The sequence below is a fragment of the Dama dama genome, chromosome 19 (assembly GCF_033118175.1).
Source record: "Dama dama isolate Ldn47 chromosome 19, ASM3311817v1, whole genome shotgun sequence".
NCBI classification, from domain to species: Eukaryota; Metazoa; Chordata; class Mammalia; order Artiodactyla; family Cervidae; genus Dama; species Dama dama.
In genome coordinates, this window is record NC_083699.1 from 91,295,282 (window position 1) to 91,313,477 (window position 18,196).

The 18,196-nt window shown below is 40.9% G+C and overlaps 1 protein-coding gene across 1 annotated transcript in view; it reads right to left on the bottom strand.

Annotated features, from left to right (window-relative positions):
• Positions 1-12,815: 12,815 nt before the first annotated feature.
• PCOLCE2 (procollagen C-endopeptidase enhancer 2) overlaps positions 12,816-18,196 on the bottom strand; it is an 82,986-nt gene continuing 77,605 nt past the window's right edge. The window contains exons 8-9 of the mRNA XM_061167794.1: positions 16,360-16,527; positions 12,816-13,394 (exon numbers count right to left, since the gene is read on the bottom strand). Of these exons, the coding sequence (XP_061023777.1) occupies positions 13,264-13,394; positions 16,360-16,527 (299 nt within the window). The 3' untranslated portion in view covers positions 12,816-13,263. The remainder of the gene's footprint in view (positions 13,395-16,359; positions 16,528-18,196) is intronic.

The following is an 18,196-nucleotide window of genomic DNA, read 5'->3' on the forward strand; positions in this document are numbered from 1 at the left end:
ATACAATTTTTAGAGTTGTTGTATATCCTTGTAACTGTCTTTATATTGAGAAATGCCTTAAAGTATGTTTTTTTCCTCCTATGACTAAAGCCATGTCAATTTTGTTCTGGTTAACCTTTGCCTGGTATATTTATGTTTTTAATATCCTTTTCTTTTCAACTTTTCTGTGTCCTTCAGTTTTAGATGTCTCTTTCAAATAGCATATAGTTGGGGTTTTTTTTTCCCAATCCAGTCTGATAATCTTGGCTTTTAATTTTTTAGTCTAGTTATATAAATTGAAATTATTGATAATTTGCATTTTTGCCATCATATGTTGTTCTCTTTTCCTTTATTTCGCTTTCTTTGATTTCTTACCTTTTTCTTCTCTGCTATTTTAAATTTTTCAAAAAATGCTCTTTTATGGTTACCCTAGATATTTTAATGTAAATACTTGTTATCAAATTAATCAATATATTTATCCTTCTCTTTCTCAATAGAAAAGTCTTAGGACACTTAAACCAAGACTTGTTTTTTTAAATGTTTTCCACATGAACTTACTATTTTTGCAGATTTGTTTTCATGTATTTAAATACATCTGTGAATATAAGCAAAAGAACTTTTTGGTTAATACTAGCTCACACTAGAGCCTCCTGATTAGCAGCTGTTATATTATAGGACTTTTCTTTAAAGAAGATTTTGTCTTTAGTTTCTTTCACTTGATAGTCCAGAAAGTCTAATGGGATCCTGGCTGCACTTTCCTATAGGAAAGGAAGAAAAGAAGGTAAACTTCCCACTAAGTTTATGACAACATTTAAGATTTGGGAACTCTGCAGATTCTTATGTTTTTATTATAGTAATTGAATTCAAAGGATGAAAGTTAGGCCAGCAAGACGCTCTGAAACACATCACAGAGTCTGGTTTATCATTTCGAAATGTGTTTTGTGATGGTTTAGTATGCTCACCCATTTGTTAGTTACATGTATTTAATTCCCCAAGTACAAATACCAAAAACAAAAACAAAACTTTATCAACTATTTTTTAAAAATAAACAAAACTTTTAAAGGAAATGATTCCTAAAGAAGAAAGCAATATGGGACCCCAGAAGTCATCTGATCTAACTCCTTCAATCTATAACTAAGGAAGCTGAAGTTCAGTTAGAATAAATGATGTAATAAACAAGAAATTAAGGCATGGTTTTTGAACCAGAAAGAACAATGTTACTATTCACCTTATTTCTATTTTTTTGTTTTTTTAAATGGGCTGCGTAATTTCATAGGCTAATGAGTGGGAGGATTATCTCAACTCTTTTGTGGAAGAGGTGGAGAGTTCTAGAAACTGGGCCACTTTCCACTTTGGGCCTTTTTTAAGGTTGGCCTCAGAACTGTCATGGCGTTGGTTGGGACCTGCAAGGCAGAGCAGCTGGGAGCTGGAGTTTAGGGATTGTGCAGCAACCCCAGGGCGAGGGCCGCTGTTGACTGGGAGAGGCAGATTGAGGGGATGTGAGGGAGGAGACTGTGGTGGGAAATGCCTGTGGAGGAAAGCCAGGCAGCCATGGAAGCAAGGCGATACTGCTGAGTCAGGCATGGGGGTGGGGGGGAGGTGGGGCCGCCATCACCATAATCTCTCTCTCCCCACACGCCAGCATCAGTAGCTGAACAATAGAGAGGCTGGCCCATCAAACGCCCAACACTGAACTACAGAGTAGGACCCCACCCAGGGTGCTTCTCTAAGTGACTGATGCACCAAACTACAGAGTAGGGCCCCACCCAGGGTGCCCCTTTAAGTGCCTGACATGTGATCTACAGAACAGGACTCCAGCCAGAGGGGCCCCTCTATGTGCCATTTGCACCCAACAACAGAGAAGGACCCCAGGCAAGGGAGCCCTCTGAGTGCCTGAACAGGCAAAGCTACAGAGAAAGGCTGGCCAAAGAGGGGTTCTGATCACCAGAAAGAGGCTCAGAAAGACTCTGATAGGGCCATGACTCCTGTGGAGGAGGCAATCCGTGTCCCTGCACACTTGGCACCGCCAGGGTCCCCACAAGCCAAGCAGCTGCGCTACCTTCATGCTCAACTCTCACTGGGGCAGAGCTGCCACAGGCAAAAAAGTCTTGTGTCTATGCATGCAGGGTTGCTTCGGTAGTGTCCGACTCTTTGTGACCCTGTAGACTGTGGCCTTCAAGGCTTCTCTGTCAGGGAGGCGGGTTCTCCAGGCAAGAATACTGGAGTGTATTGGCCAATACTGGTTTCCATACCTTTCTAGAGCATATATTTCCTGCTGCCATAGCCGCCAACTCCCCTGAGTACCTGGTGCTGCCAGAACCCCTGTGACCCAAGCAGCTGCACCACCTCCACACCTGGCCCTCACAGGGGCAAACCCAAGCCCTCCAGGGCAGTCTCAGGAGCAAACCCCAGTGGACGACCCACATGCAGAGGTGGAAATAAAACCACTGTTGAAGCCAAGGGGCAGTGTGGCTAAAGAAGAAGACCCCAAACCTTCCCACCAGCTGTACAAGCTGCAGATTAAATCCACACAATCAACTAGGCAGACGGTGTCTATGGAATATATAAAAGGTCATTGAGAGCTCCCACAAAAGAAAATGCATTAGTTCTGGTAGCTGTGGACTTTGGAGGCAAGAACACACAGGAGCAGGACCAGATAGAATCTGAGCTGCCCCCACCGCAGGTCCAGAGATCAGCACAGTGTTGGAGGGCCTCCTAGGGAGGTGAGGTGGGCTGTGACTCCCAGCGAGGGAAAGGACTCTGACAGCAGTGACTCTGCTTTTGAATATGCTATCTAGGTTGGTCATCACTTTCCTTCCAAGGAGTAAGCGTCTTTTGATTTCATGGCTGCAATCACTGTCTGCAGTGATTTTGGAGCCCCCCCAAAAAAGTCTGACACTGCTTCCACTGTTTCCCCATCTATTTCCCATGAGGTGATGGGACCAGATGCCATGATCTTAGTTTTCTGGATGTTGAGCTTTAAGCCAACTTTTTCACTCTCCTCTTTCACTTTCATCAAGAGGCTTTTTAGTTCCTAGTCACTTTCGGCCATAAGGGTGGTGTCATCTGCATATCTGAAGTTATTGATATTTCTCCCGGCAATCTTGATTCCAGCTTGTGCTTCTTCCAGCCCAGCGTATCTCATGATGTACTCTGCATATAAGTTAAATAAGCAGGGTGACAATATACAGCCTTGACATACTCCTTTTCCTGTTTGGAACCAGTCTGTTGTTCCATGTCCAGTTCTAACTGTTGATTCCTGACCTGCATACAGGTTTCTCAAGAGGCAGGTCAGGTGGTCTGATATTCCGATCTCTTTCAGAATTTTCCACAGTTTATTGTGATCCACACAGTCAAAGGCTTTGGCATAGTCAAGAAAGCAGAAATAGACGTTTTTCTGGAACTCTCTTGCTTTTTCAATGATCCAGTGGATGTTGGCAATTTGATCCCTGGTTCCTCTGCCTTTTCTAAACCCAGCTTGAACATCTGGAAGTTCTCGTTTCACATATTGCTGAAGCCTGGCTTGGAGAATTTTGAGCATTACTTTACTAGCGTGTGAGATGACTGCAATTGTGAAGTAGTTTGAGCATTCTTTGGGATTGCCTTTCTTTGGGATTGGAATGAAAACTGAGCTTTTCCAGTCCTGTGGCCACTGCTGAGTTTTCCAAATTTGCTGGCATATTGAGTGCAGCACTTTCACAGCATCATCTTTCAGGATTTGAAATAGCTCAACTGGAATTCCATCACCCGCACTAGCTTTGTTCATAGTGATGCTTTCTAAGGCCCACCTGACTTCACATTCCAGGATGTCTGGCTCTAGCTGAGTGTGAGTGATCACACCATCATGATTATCTGGGTTGTGAAGATCTTTTTTGTACAGTTCTTCTGTGTATTCTTGCCACCTCTTCTTAATATCTTCTGCTTCTGTTAGGTCCATACCATTTCTACCCTTTATCGAACCCATCTTTGCATGAAATGTTCCCTTGGTATCTCTAATTTTCTTGAAGAGATCTCTAGTCTTTCCCATTCTGTTATTTACCTCTATTTCTTTGCATTGATCACTGAGGAAGGCTTTCTTATCTTTACTTGCTATTCTTTGGAACTCTGCATTCAACTAGGAATATCAATATCTTTCCTTTTCTCCTTTGCTTTTCACATCTCTTCTTTTCACAGCTATATGTAAGGCCTCCTCAGACAACCATTTTGCCTTTTTGCATTTCTTTTCCATGGGGATGGTCTTGATCCCTGTCTCCTGTACAATGTCACGAACCTCCGTCCATAGTTCATCGGGCACTCTGTCTATCAGATCTAGTCCCTTAAATCTAATTCTCACTTCCACTGTGTAGTCATAACGGATTTGATTTAGGTCATACCTGAATGGTCTAGTGATTCTCCCTAGTTTCTTCAATTTAAGTATGAATTTGGCAATAAGGAGTTCATGATCTGAACCACAGTCAGCTCCCGGTCTTGTTTTTGCTGACTGTATAGAGCTTCTCCATCTTTGGCTGCAAATAATATAATCAATCTGATTTCGGTGTCGACCAGCTGGTGATGTCCATGTGTAGAGTCTTCTCTTGTGTTATTGGAAGAGGATGTTTGCTATGACCAGTGTGTTCTCTTGGCCAAACTCTATTAACCTTTGCCCTGCTTCATTCTGTACTCCAAGGCCAAATTTGCCTGTTACTCCAGGTGTTTCTTGACGTCCTACTTTTGCATTCCAGTCCCCTATAATGAAAAGGACGTCTTTTTTGGGTGTTAGTTCTCAAAGGTCTTGTAGGTCTTGATAGAACCGTTCAACTTCAGCTTCTTCAGCGTTACTGGTTCGGGCACAGGCTTGGATTACTGTGATATCAAATGGTTTGCCTTGGAAACGAACAGAGATCATTCTGTCATTTTTGAGACTGCATCCAAGTACTGCACTTTGGACCTTTTTGTTGACTATAATGGCTACTCCATTTCTTCTAAGGGATTCCTACCCACAGTAGTAGATATCATGGTCATCTGAGTTAAATTCACCCATTCCAGTCCATTTTAGTTTGCTGATTCCTAGAATGCCTACGTTCACTCTTGCCATCTCCTATTTGACCACTTCCAATTTGCCTTGATTCATGGACCTAGCATTCCAGGTTCCTATGCAATATTGCTCTTTACAGCACTGGACCTTGCTTCTATCACCAGTCACATCCACAACTGGGTATTTTTGCTTTGGCTCCATCCCTTCATTCTTTCTGGAATTATTTCTCTGCTGATCTCCAGTAGCATATTGGGACCTACTGACCTGGGGAGTTCCTCTTTCAGTATCCTATCATTTTGCCTTTTCAAACTGTTCATGGGGTTCTCAAGGCAAGAATACTGAAGTGGTTTGCCGTTCCCTTCTCCAGTGGACCACATTCTGTCAGACCTCTCCACCATGACCCGACCGTCTTGGGTGGTCCCACACGGCATGGCTTAGTTTCATTGAGTTAGACAAGACTGTGGTCCATTACCTTGGACGTGGAGTATCTCTTCACGGCTGCTCCAGCAAAGCGCAGCAGCTGCTCCTTATCTTGAACGAGGAGGATCTCCTCACGGCTGCCCCTCCTGACCTTGAACTTGGAGTAGCTCCTCTCGGCCCTCCTGTGCCCATGCAGCCGCCTCTCCTTGGACGTGGGGTAGCTCCTCTCAGCCACCACCCCTGACCTCGGGCATGGGCTAGCTCTTCTCGGCCGCTCCTGCGCCGTTGCAGCCTGGCGCTCTCGGTCACTACCCCTGACCTTAGACGAGGGGTAGCTCCTCATGGCCACGCTTCTGTGCGGTCTGTTGCAGCCTAGTGAGAACTCACACAAAGGAAACGACTTGAATACAAGACCCGGCATCACCCAACCACCAGTAGCGCCTTGTGCAGGATGCCTCATCTAAACAACAAACAAAAGAAAAACACAAACCCAATCATCAGCACACAGGATTACCACCTCACTCAGCCTTGCCCATCAGAGGAAAAGCAAACAAACAAAAACTCAGCACAGATCTCACCCTATAAGAAGCTTAGACAAACCACTAGATCAACCTTAGGAGGGCAGAAACCAAAAGGAAGAAAGAATTCAACCTTGAAGCCTGGGGAAAGGAGACAAATGAAGGAACAAACTAGAAACACAGAAGTCCAAAAATGAAGAGGAAATAGGCAAACTACCTACCTGAAAAAGAATTCAGAATAATGATAGTAAAGATGATCAAAAACACAAAGAAAGAATATTAAAAGCAGCAAGGGAAAACCAACAAGTAATATACAAGGGAAATCCCATATGCTTAAAAGCTGATCTTTCAGCAGAAACTCTGCAGGCCAGAGGGAATGGCAGGATATATTTAAAGTACTGAAAGGGAAAAATCTACAACCAAGATTACTGTACCTGGCAAGAATCTCACTCAAATTGATGGAGAAATAAAAAGCTTTTTAGACAAGCAAAAGTTAGGAGAATTCAGTAGCACCAAACCAGCTTTACAACAAATGTTAAAGGGACTTATATAGCCAAGAAATACAAGAGAAGGAAAAAGAACTACAAAATCAACCCTAAACAATTAAGAAAATGGCAATAGGAACATATATATCAATAATTACTTTAAATGTAAGTGGATTAAATGTTCTAACTAAAAAACACACACTGGCTGAATGGATACAAAAAACAAGACCCATATATATGCTGTTTACAAGAAATCCACTTCAGACCTAAAGACACATATAGACTGAAAGTGAGAGGATGGAAAAATATATTCCATGCAAATGGGAAGCAAAATAAAGCTGGAGTAGCAATCCTGATATCAGACAAATAGATCTTAAAGATTACAAAAGATAAGGAAGGACACTACATAATGATCAAGGGATCAATCTAAGAGGAAGACATAACAATTGTAAATATCTATGCATCCAACATAGGAGCACATCAATACATAAGACAAACACCAACAGACATAACAGGAGAAATTGACAGTAACACAATAATAGTAGGAGACTTTAACACCCCACCAATACCAATGGACACATCATCAAAACAGAAAATTAATAAGGAAACACAAGTCTTAAATGGTACATTAGATGAGATGGTTCCCATTGATATTTTCAGGACATTCCATCCAAATGCAGAAAACATCTTCTCAAGTGCACATCTTGGATAGATGGATAGACCACATCTTGGGTCACAAATCAAACCTCAGTAAATTTAAGAAAATTGAAATCATATCAAGCATCTTCTCTGACCACAACACTATGAGACTAGATATCAATTACAAGAAGAAAGCTGTAAGAAACACAAACACATGGAGATTAAACAACACATTTCTAAATAACCAACAGGTTACTCAAGAAATCTAAAGGGAAATCAAAAAGTTTCTAGAAACAAATGACAAAGAAAACACGATAATTCAAAACCTATGGGCTGCAGCAAAAGCTGCCGTTATAAGAAGGAAGTTTATAGCAAAACAATCCCATCAAAAGAAACAAGAAAAACATTGAATAGACAACCTAACTTTATAGCCAAAACAACTGGAAAAAGAAGAACAAAACCCCAAAATTAGTAGAAGGAAAGAAATCATAAAGATCTGAGCAGAAAGAAATGAAAGAAACAATACTGAAGATTAATAAAATTAAAAGCTGGTTCTTTGAGAAAATAAACAAAATTGACAAACTTTTAGCCAGACTCATCAAGAAAAAAAGAGAGACGAATCAAATCAACAAAATTAGAAATGAAAAAGGAGAGGTTACAACAGACAATGAAGAAATACAAAGAATTATGAGCCTATTATGAACAACTCTATGGCAATAAAATGGATAACCTGGAAGAAATGGACAGATTCTTAGAAAAGTTCAATCTTCCAAGACTGAACCAGGAAGAAATAGGAATTATAAACAGTCCAATTACAAGCAATGAAATTGAAGCTGTGATAGAAAAATCTCCCAAAAATCAAAAGTGCAGGATCAGATGGCTTCACAGGAGAATTCTATCAAACATTTAGAGAAGAGCTAATGCCTATCCTTCTAAAACTCTTTCAAAAAATTGCAGAGGAAGGGACACTTCCCAACTCATTCTATGAGGCCACCATAACCCTCATACCAAAACCAGACAAAGACAGCACAAAAAAAGAAAACTACAGGCCAATATCACTGATGAATATAGATGTAAAAATCCTCAACAAAATTTTAGCAAACAGAATTCAGCAACACATCAAAAAGCTCATACACCATGATCAAGTTGGGTTTATGCCAGGAATGCAAGGATTCTTCAATATATGCAAATCAATCAATGTGATACACCACATTAACACATTGAAAGATAAAAATAATATAATCTCTATAGATGCAGAAAAAGCCTTTGACAAAATTCAGTACCATTTATGATTAAACTCTTCAAAAAATGAGCATAGATGGACCTACCTCAACATAGTAAAGGCCATATATGATAAGCCTACAGCAAACATTATTCTCAATGGTGAAAAACTAAAAACATTCCCCCTAAGATGAGGAACAAGACAAAGGTGTCCACTTTCACCACTATTATTCAACATATTTCTGGAAGTCCTAGCTACAGCAATCAGTGAAGAAAAAGAAAGAAAACGAATCCAGATCAGAAAAGAAGAAGTAAAGCTCTCGCTGTTTGCAGATGACATGATACTGCACTTAGAAAACCCTAAAGATACTATCAGAAAATTACTAGAGTTAAGCAGTGAATTTAGCAAAGTTTTAGGATACAAAATCAATACATAGAAATCACTTGCATTTCTATATGAAACAATGAAAAATCAGAAAGAGAAATTAAGGAATCAATCCCATTCACCACTGCAACAAAAATAATTAAATATCTAGTAATAAACTTACCTAAAGAGACAAAAGAACTGTATACATAAAATTATAAGACACTAATGAAAGAAATTAAAGATGACATAAACAGATGGAGAAATAGTAGGAAGAATCAATATTCTGAAAATAACTATACTACCAAACACAGTCTACAGATTCAATGTGATCTCTATCAAATTTCCAATGGCATTTTTCACAGAACTAGAACAAAAAATTTCACAATTCATATGGAAACACAAAAGACCCTGAATAGCCAAAACAGTCTTGAGAAAGAAGAATGGAGCTGGAAGAATCAACCTTCCTGACTTCAGATTATACTACAAAGCTACAGTCATCCAGACAGCATGGTACTGGCACGAAAACAGAAATATAGACCAATGGAGCAAGATAGAAAGCCCAGAAATAAACCCATGCACCTATGGATACCTTATTTTTGAAAAGAAGACAAAAATATACAATGGTGCAAAGACAGCCTCTTTAATAAATGGTGCTGGGAAAACTGGACAGCTACATGTAAAAGAATGAAATTAGAAAACTTCCTAACACAATATACAGAGATAAACTCAAAATGGATTAAAGACCTAAATGTAAGACAAGAAACTATAAAACTCTTAGAGGAAAACATAGGCAGAACACTTGATGACATAAGTCAAAGCATGATCCTCTATGACCCACCTCCTAAAGTAATGGAAATAAAAACCAAAGTAAACAAGTGGAACTTGATTAAACTTAAAAGCATTTGCACAGCAAAGGAAACTATAAGCAAGGTGAAAAGACAACCCTTAGAATGGGAGAAAATAATAGCAAATGAAACAACTGCTGCTGCTGTTGCTGCTAAGTCAAGTCAGTTGTGTCTGACTCTCTGCAACCCCATAGACGGCAGCCCACCAGGCTCCTCCATCCCTGGGATTCTCCAGGCAAGAACACTGGAGTGGGTTGCCATTTCCTTCTCCAATGCATGAAAGTGAGAGGGGAAAGTGAAGTCGCTCAGTCATGTCCTACTCTTAGCGACTCCATGGACTGCAGCCTGTCAGGCTCCTCCGTCCATGTCCATGGGATTTTCCAGGCAAGAGTACTGGAGTGGGTTGCCCATGCCTTCTCCTGAAACAACTGACAAAGGAATAATTTCCAAAATATACAAGCAGCTCATACAACTCAATACTGGAAAAACAAACAACATAATCAAAAAGTGAGAAAAAGACCTAAACAGACATTTCTCCAAAGAAGACATACATATGGTAACAAACACATGAAAAGATGCTCAACATCATTCATTATTAGAGAAATGCAAATCAAAAATACAATGAAATATCACTTCACACCAGTCAGAATGGCCCTCATCAAAAATTCTACAAACAATAAATGCTGGAAAAGGTGTGGAGCAAAGGGAACACTCTTGTACTGTTGGTGGGAATGTAAATTGATACAGCCACCATGGAAGATTGTATGGAGATTCCTTAAAAAACTAGGAATAAAACCACCATAAGACTCAGCAATCCCACTTCTAGGCATACACCCTGAGGAAACCAAAATTGAAAGAGACACATGTATCCCATTGTTCTTCGCAGCACTATGTACAATAGCTAGAATATGGAAGCAGCCTAGATGTCCATCGACAGATGAATGGATAAAGAAGTTGTGGTACATATACACAATGGAATATTACTCAGCCATAAAAAGGAATGCATTTTAGTCAGTTCTGATGAGGTGGGTGAACAGAGTGAAGTGAGTCAGAAAGAGAAAGATAAATATTGTATTCTAACACATATATACGGAATCTAGAAGAATGGTACTGAAGAACTTTTTTACAGGGCCGCAATGGAGAAACAGACATAGAGAATAGACTTATGGACATGGGGAGAGGGGAGGAGAGGGTGAGATGTATGAACAGAGTAACATAGAAACTTAATTACCGTATGTAAAATAGGTAGCCAATGGGAATTTGCTGTACGGCTCAGGAAACTCAAACAGGGCTCTGTATCAGCCTAGAGGGGTGGGATGGGGAGGGAGGTTCAAAAAGGAGGGGATATATGTATACCTACGGCTGATTAATGTTGAGGTTTGACAGAAAACAACAAAATTCTGTAAAGCAATTATCCTTCAATAAAGAAAAAAAAATTGTTAAAAAAAAATCATTGCCATCTATTATTAACCACAAATCCCATCAATGGTTCTAAGTCTTCTGTCAGAAATGTCAGTGGTATGAATAGTCTAGATTACTTTTTACCTCACTGTGATTCCAACCCACTCTCAGAAACCTATGGAGGTATTTCCACTGGTTGTGAAGGAAGCTGATGGCTGCCAACCTGCTACCCGTGGTACACCAATAAGTTTCTGTAAGAAATGCTAAAATCTTTCTTAATTGCTCCCAAGGTCCCATAACATGCATTCTTGAAAGGTACTGAGCTGTCTAGAGAAGGGTGGAATCAATCAGGATTCCACAGTTAAATCCTGGCTGCTCGCAGCTGCCCTGTGCCCTCTGTGGGTTGAGAGGGCTTTTCTGAAAGGTGGCACTGGCCAGGGAAGCCGCCCACCAGCTCCTCTGGTTCATCCACTTCCTCAGCTGGTGAATTTCCTGGTTGTTTTTGTCTAGTTGTTGAGTCTGACTCTGCAACCCCTTGAACTATTGCCCTCCAGGCTCTTCGGTCCGTGGAAATTCCCTGGCAAGAATACTGGAGTGGGTTGCCATTTCCTTCTCCAGTGGCTCTTCCCCACCCAGGGATCAAACCTATGTTGACCCACATCTCCTGTATTGGCAGGCGGATTCTTTACTGCTGAGCCACCAGGGACGCCCTGTATTCCCTGGTACTGATGGTCATCCCACTGGGAGAGTTTAGGAATGATTCCTGACCCTCAAACTAGCCCATATTCACTGCTTTCTTCTGCTCCCTTAGCTGCCCAAGCAGGATTCTTCCTTTTGAATTTCCATTTTCTGCTCTTTGAGTGTCTGGTCACATCTAGGGCTGGGAGTTATTATTTTTACCCAAAGGAGTATTTTCCCTTACTTCTAAAACATTGCTTCAGCTATGAGGGACCTTATGACCCAAGTCTGTGTTTATCCCCTCGTCTGCTTTCTACCTTCTTTGGATAGGGACAGTTGTTCCCTCTTCTGCAGCTCCCGGCTGACAACCTCCTGAGGCTGGTTGCCACACCCCCAGCAAGCACGGCTGCGTTTTAAGTAGCTCTGCACACAATGGGAGCGCTTTTACAGTTCTTCCTCTCCTGGGTGAGTATAGATTTTTTTAAAGGCAGTGGCAGAATGCATCCCAGCAGATACACCCTGACCCAGTTAACTAGGGATGAACAAAATAGCGGTGGGAGGCGCCCTTCTAATTTCTGTACTTGTAATGCAAGTCCTATAAAATGACTAATTATGATTTAGGCTAGGGAAACAAAGACTGAACTCTGCAAGATGAGAGAGTTTTCCTCTGGGGCAGAGAAAACCTCTTCTAGTGGCAGGAAGGGCACTGGGTTTGGAGTTAGGACTTCTGAGCTTGATTGCCTGTTCTGACTTTTGGGAGGTGTGTGCTCTGAACAAGTTACTAAATATACCAGAGCTTCCATTTCTATTACAAAGTGAAGGACCTGAACGAGATTCCTGAGGGACACCATTCCAGCTCTCAGTTCTCTGGTTCTGCAGAAAAGAATTATAGTCTGTTTACATGACTGGATCCAACTGGTTCCTGTCGTCCTTGGACTGATCTTTCAGTGGTGGTGGTTTAGTCGTTAAGTCATGTCTGACTCTTGCGATCCCATGGACTGTAGCCTGTCAGGCTCCTCAGTCCATGGGATTCTCCAGGCAAGAATACTGGAGTGGGTTGCTATTTCCTTCTCCAGGGGATCTTCCCGATCCAGGAATCGAATCCGGGTCTCCTGCATGCAGGCAGATGATTTACCAACTGAGCTATGAGGGAAGCCACTTGATACAAGGACAACCTTACAGGTAAATACCAAGGAATATTCTTTTCATGTTGTTCCACTTTTTAATTAAAAAAAAGTTTAATGGCAATTATATAATCATTTAAAAATATTTTATTAAGCACTGGTTTTAAAAATGCGAGAGAAGAATATAACACCTCAGAGCAAATGCTTGAAGGTAAAACAAATATCACTATAAATATTGCACGTATAAAAATCTCTTTTTTACATCTTCACACAACTCATTTCTAAAATATCCTTTTACAGAGATGCATAAATAAACTGCTTCCAAACTGTCAACGTTTGATACATTTAGCCTCATCACCCCACTGAGTCTGCAGGCTTCCAATCAGATATCTGCTCCTCTTCCGTGCAGGCAACAGAACTTCCATCAGCAACACCCGAGCTCTCCTATCTACATCCTGTGAAGAGTAAATCTCTCTGAATGCTCAATATTTCAGGTTATAAATTTTCTTCTTCTACTGAGAAAAAAGATCTTTCAAAGACAGTGACAGAAGGCAGCTTAAATGGACACAGTGTTAACATTGCTTGTTCTTCAGGGCATCTAGGAGCTTCTGATTCTTGGTCTTGAACATCATGATAAAGCTGTTGGGCATGATCTTGCCTCGCCCATCTTCACCCACTTGACCCATAATTATGTAATTTAAACCTAAAAGAGAATGTAAGATTAATTTTTTTCTCTGTGTGTGTTGGTTTGAAACAACTTAGACTATAACTTACCTCCAGGTAAACTTTCTACAAATGGTGTAATTAGATATTTGTTCTTTCTAGCATAAAATCTTGTTTAATACTCTCATTGAAAAAAAAAAATCTAACTTTGACAGAATAGAATGTTCCAGGTCTGCTTACATTAGGAAACTGGATGGAATGAGTAGACCCAGTCAGGTCCAGTTCTGCATAAGGTCTAATGTATTTACTGAGTGTCCTCTACAAACACTATTCCTATGAAAAGCTCTCCTTCCTCAAGGGGCCGTCTTCAGAAGGCCCCTCCTGGTCCCACTAGGCTTCTGGATCTCCCCAGGCATTTGGCAACTATTGATCCATTGACTTCCAAGTTGTTGTCTTGAACTTTTTATTAACCCCTCCAACATTTATACTATGTAAGTTTTTTGAGGGCATGGTTGGACCATATACTTCTTTACGTTCTTATAGTCCCTAAAAAGATATGTGCTAAAAAGTACTTCTATCTGTTGTTCTATTTTTTTTTATATATCTGTGTGTCTGGTTAAGGTAGGTAGGCCTAGACTGGAGCCCACACTGAGGAATGTTGGGTTCAGCTCTGAAGATTTACCTTGCTTCAGAAAAATGTATGTGTTACCACCTCCTTTACTCTCCCTCTCCCTCTGTGTGTCATAAGAGACATTTCCCCCTGTATAAGCCTTCCTCTGTGGCCTACCACTGTAACTGTAGTGGTCCTGGGCCTGTGAAGGCCTGGCAGGCTGGGCGGGCAGATGCCACCACAATAGAGATGACAGTAAGTAAGAGATCTGATGAGATGAGATGAGACATGACAGTAAGTGTCCAGACCTGGATTATTTGCTGTTCCAGGTACTTCTGGAAAGAAGTCTTACCTTTTACAGAGTCTTTACTATTCTCTCTTGAGAGTCAATGGGATTATTATTTGGAATTTATGTGTTTTGCATGCATATTTGTGCTTCTCTCTGATTATTTCTTTAAGAAACTATGTTTTAGAGTGTAATTTCTGAGCAACAGTATGTGAGCATATGAAAGTTGTACTATGTTGCTTTTTCAACAAACTATAAGGTGGTATTGGTCTTATTTTTCTGATGCTCACTCCTTTTCTTAGTAGTGAGGTACAATGTTACTGTATTAATTTATAATTTATTCTTGATTATATCCTTTCTACATTTTGCTTTGAAATCACCAATTATTTTCTATTCAGAAATCAAGTCCTTAATACTACTTAGATAATATCAACCTTTTATCCATTGTGTTTTCAAAAATTACTCTACCATTTTATTTATCATGTTTGTTTGCATTTTAATCTCATTTAAAATGTTATATGAAGCTCTGAGGATCAAATCTGTTATGATAAAACTGATCAAAATTTCCCTTTCTGGCATTTTCCATTTTATTGTAGAAAGATTTTCTTATAATATATAAATTTTTTCAAAAATAGTGTCAATGTGAAGCTGCTGGCTTCTGACTTTTCTGAACAATCTGAATTCATAGTAAAGCTTTCTTAATGTGGATATTTGTATTTCTGTATGTGTGGTAGAGGTTTGGCTTCTTTTGATTGTGGAAGAAGTTTGTAATAAGACTGAGAAAAGGAACAAGCTGATGTCGGATGGGAAGTCACGGTTCATCACACCGTGGAGTGCCAGGCATTACTGCCATTACTGCCATTCCAAAGAAAGAGAGAGCTGTGTATGTGCTATTGATGGAAAGCTGTCCACATACATATCATGTGGAGGAAAGTTTGAGCAGAATATGTGTAGAAAGATCCCGTTTGTCCACATGCGTATGTACATTTTTACATGGACAGAACTTTCTGGAAGGAGCTTTTCATTGTGCCTCCAGGGAAAGGGAAAGGGCTTCCCTTTTTATTTTAAATCCTTCTCTACTTAGTTGGCACTAGTGGTAAAGACTGCCTACCAATGCAGGAGACATCAGAGATGTGCGTTCAACCCCTGGATTGGGAAGATCCCCTGGAGGAGGGCATGGCAACCCACTCCAGTATTCTTGCCTGGAGAATCTCCAGGGGCAGAAGAGCCTGGCGGGCTATATAGTCCATAGGGTCGCAAAGAGTCAGACCAAACAGACTAAAGCGACTAACCATGCACTACTTATTTAACTTTTTAAAAAAACCATAGAACATAACATTACTTTTATATACCTGTTTTAAAAAATCACGTGCTCTGGCTCTAGGGTAATTTTCCTTTTCCTAAAATTTATCTTAATAAGCTCACTCTCACCCATGAATTTAATATAATCTCATATCTACAGATGAGCCCCAGATCTTTCATTCTAGCCCATAGATACCTCTCTGTTCTGAACACCAGCTCTGAATTTCCTGTTCCTTTTTTTAAAAAATATTTTTATTTGGCTGCACTGGGTCTTAGTTGCTGCTCATGGGATCTTCAATCGTCACTGAAGTATGTCAACTCTTAACTACAGCATGTGGGATCTAGTTCCCTGAACCAGGAATTGAATCCAGGCCCCCTGCATTGGGAGTGTAGAATCTTAGCCACTGGACCACCAGGGAAGTCCTTGAATTTCCTATTCCTTGATAGATATTTTCCTCTACACACAGTAGTGGTACTTTAAGTGCAATAGCTGAAAATCTTTCTCCTGAACCTCTTTCTCTGTCTGTTCCCTACTGATCCAACTTCAAATGCTTCTTGAACTCACTGACCATTTCCATCATCCTGTCTTCTCCCACAAGTTACAGGAACTGAGATTGGAGCCCAGTTCTGCCTGACTCCAAGGCCCTCCTTCTCCATCAGAAGTGGGCAATACATGAGCCCTGACTTGACTTCTCTAGACCAGCCACGGTGTGGAAAGGCCCATGACTTGTTTGGAGGGGCTCTTCTTTCCCCTTCTCTGCCCTTGAGCTCCCCTGGAAGACAGAATGGAGTTTTCTTCCTGCTCACCTCTTCTGAGGAGTGGGCACTGCTTGCAGACCACGATGACCTTGGCACTCATGTTCTTGCCAGCCTGCTGAATTGCCAGATTGCCCTCTTTATAAATGTTGATGATCGAGACCGTGGCATGCAAACTCCCACCTCGAGGGATGGTGGTGATGACAGTGCCGGCCAAGACTGCAAAAGAAAACATTTTTTAAATCATAGGACAGTGAAGACAAATGTAAGCAGAACTGAAAATAGTTGTATTGACACATTCCTCTAACTTTCAGGTGGGAAACATTTTAATGTTAGAAAGAAGGGCCTAATAAGAGTCATTAAATTTAATTCTATATATCTGTCACCAAAATTCAGGTTGAAAAACAGGAGTCATGGGGCTGTAATGTTACCCTAGCTGTTATGCATTGAAAAAACCCAAAATAACTACCAAACTGCAGTCAGTTGCTGAGACAGAGACTTGTTCCAATGTTTTATCCAACGTGTGGATCAATTACCAAACATGGTAATTGTTAATACTCAACAGGACCGTGTATCTTTAAGGCAGTGCCATAATAAGAAGTTGCATGACGGAGGGTTGAGCCATAAAGATCTGAGTCCTTGTGTCTGTGTGGGTGAGCACTTACCTTTCTGTATCTCCCCCTGGTTCCTCTCTTTTTATTTATTTATTTGGTTGAGCTGGGTCTTAGTTGCTGCATTCAGGATCTTAGTTCCCCAACCAGGGATCGAACCCAAGCACCCTACATTGGGAGCTTGGAGTCTTAGCCACTGGACTTCTAGGGAAGTCCCTCTGGGTCTTTCATATTCTCTTTCTTATCCACCCTTTTTATCTCAATTAACAAGTCAAAGCATAGAACTGAGGTATAACATTAAATATTTCCTTGGTTAGAAAAACTCGAGCAAAATTCCATTGCTTTTCATTATGTAACTCTCTCTTCTTACCATGTAACACTCAGAGAAGATTCTTACTTCTGAGCCACAGAAAGAAAGATGCAGTATTTCACAAAGGCATGCTTTGGGCATTTTTTGGAGGGGGTGTATTCCATGTGATGCAGGACTTGCACTGCATGTCTTTTTGACAATCCTGTCCTTACCCAGAAAACCAACTGCAGCCCCCAGTCATTGTGAAACCAAAACCTGCCTCTAAAGGGATTTCCTTGGTGGTCCAGTGGTTAAGACTCCATGCTTCCACTGCAGGGGGCATAGGTTCGATCCCTGGTCAGGGAACCAAGAGTTACTCCATGCCTCATGATGTGGCCAATTAAAACAAAAACAAAACCCTGCCCCTAAAAGAGCATTACCAATCCTGGTTAGGAACCAACTGGCCTCTGGTAATAATATTGGGTCATTTTGCCGTGTGAATGTCACAATGGAATAGATGGAGTTTTGGACTTGATAATATTACCCTTTCAGGATAAAATGAAAACTCACCGCTTATGTGGTGTGCAAAGCTCATCACATCAGAATTTTTATTATGCCTTACTTTGATTCCCAGTGATGAGCGATTCTCTGCAAAATGTCAGTTGGTAGCAGAGTGAAATCAGATAGTGCCGAAGGACTGGGAGGGAGATTTCCTTAAGCACCTGTTATAGGAGATCACACGGGATGTGGGAGCAATGACACCTGGTGCTACTGGTCTTCATTTTCATGCTGGTTATTTGAATTTTGACATGCAAACTCCAGTTAGACTTAGGGCCCTAGTATTTTTATTGGGGTATAGTTGCTTTGGGGGCATCCCAGGCGGCTCAGTGCTAAAGAATTTGCCTGCCAATGCAGGAGACTCAGGAAACTCAGGTTTGATTCCTGGGTCGGGAAGATCCCTTGGAGTAGGAAATGGCAACCCACTCTA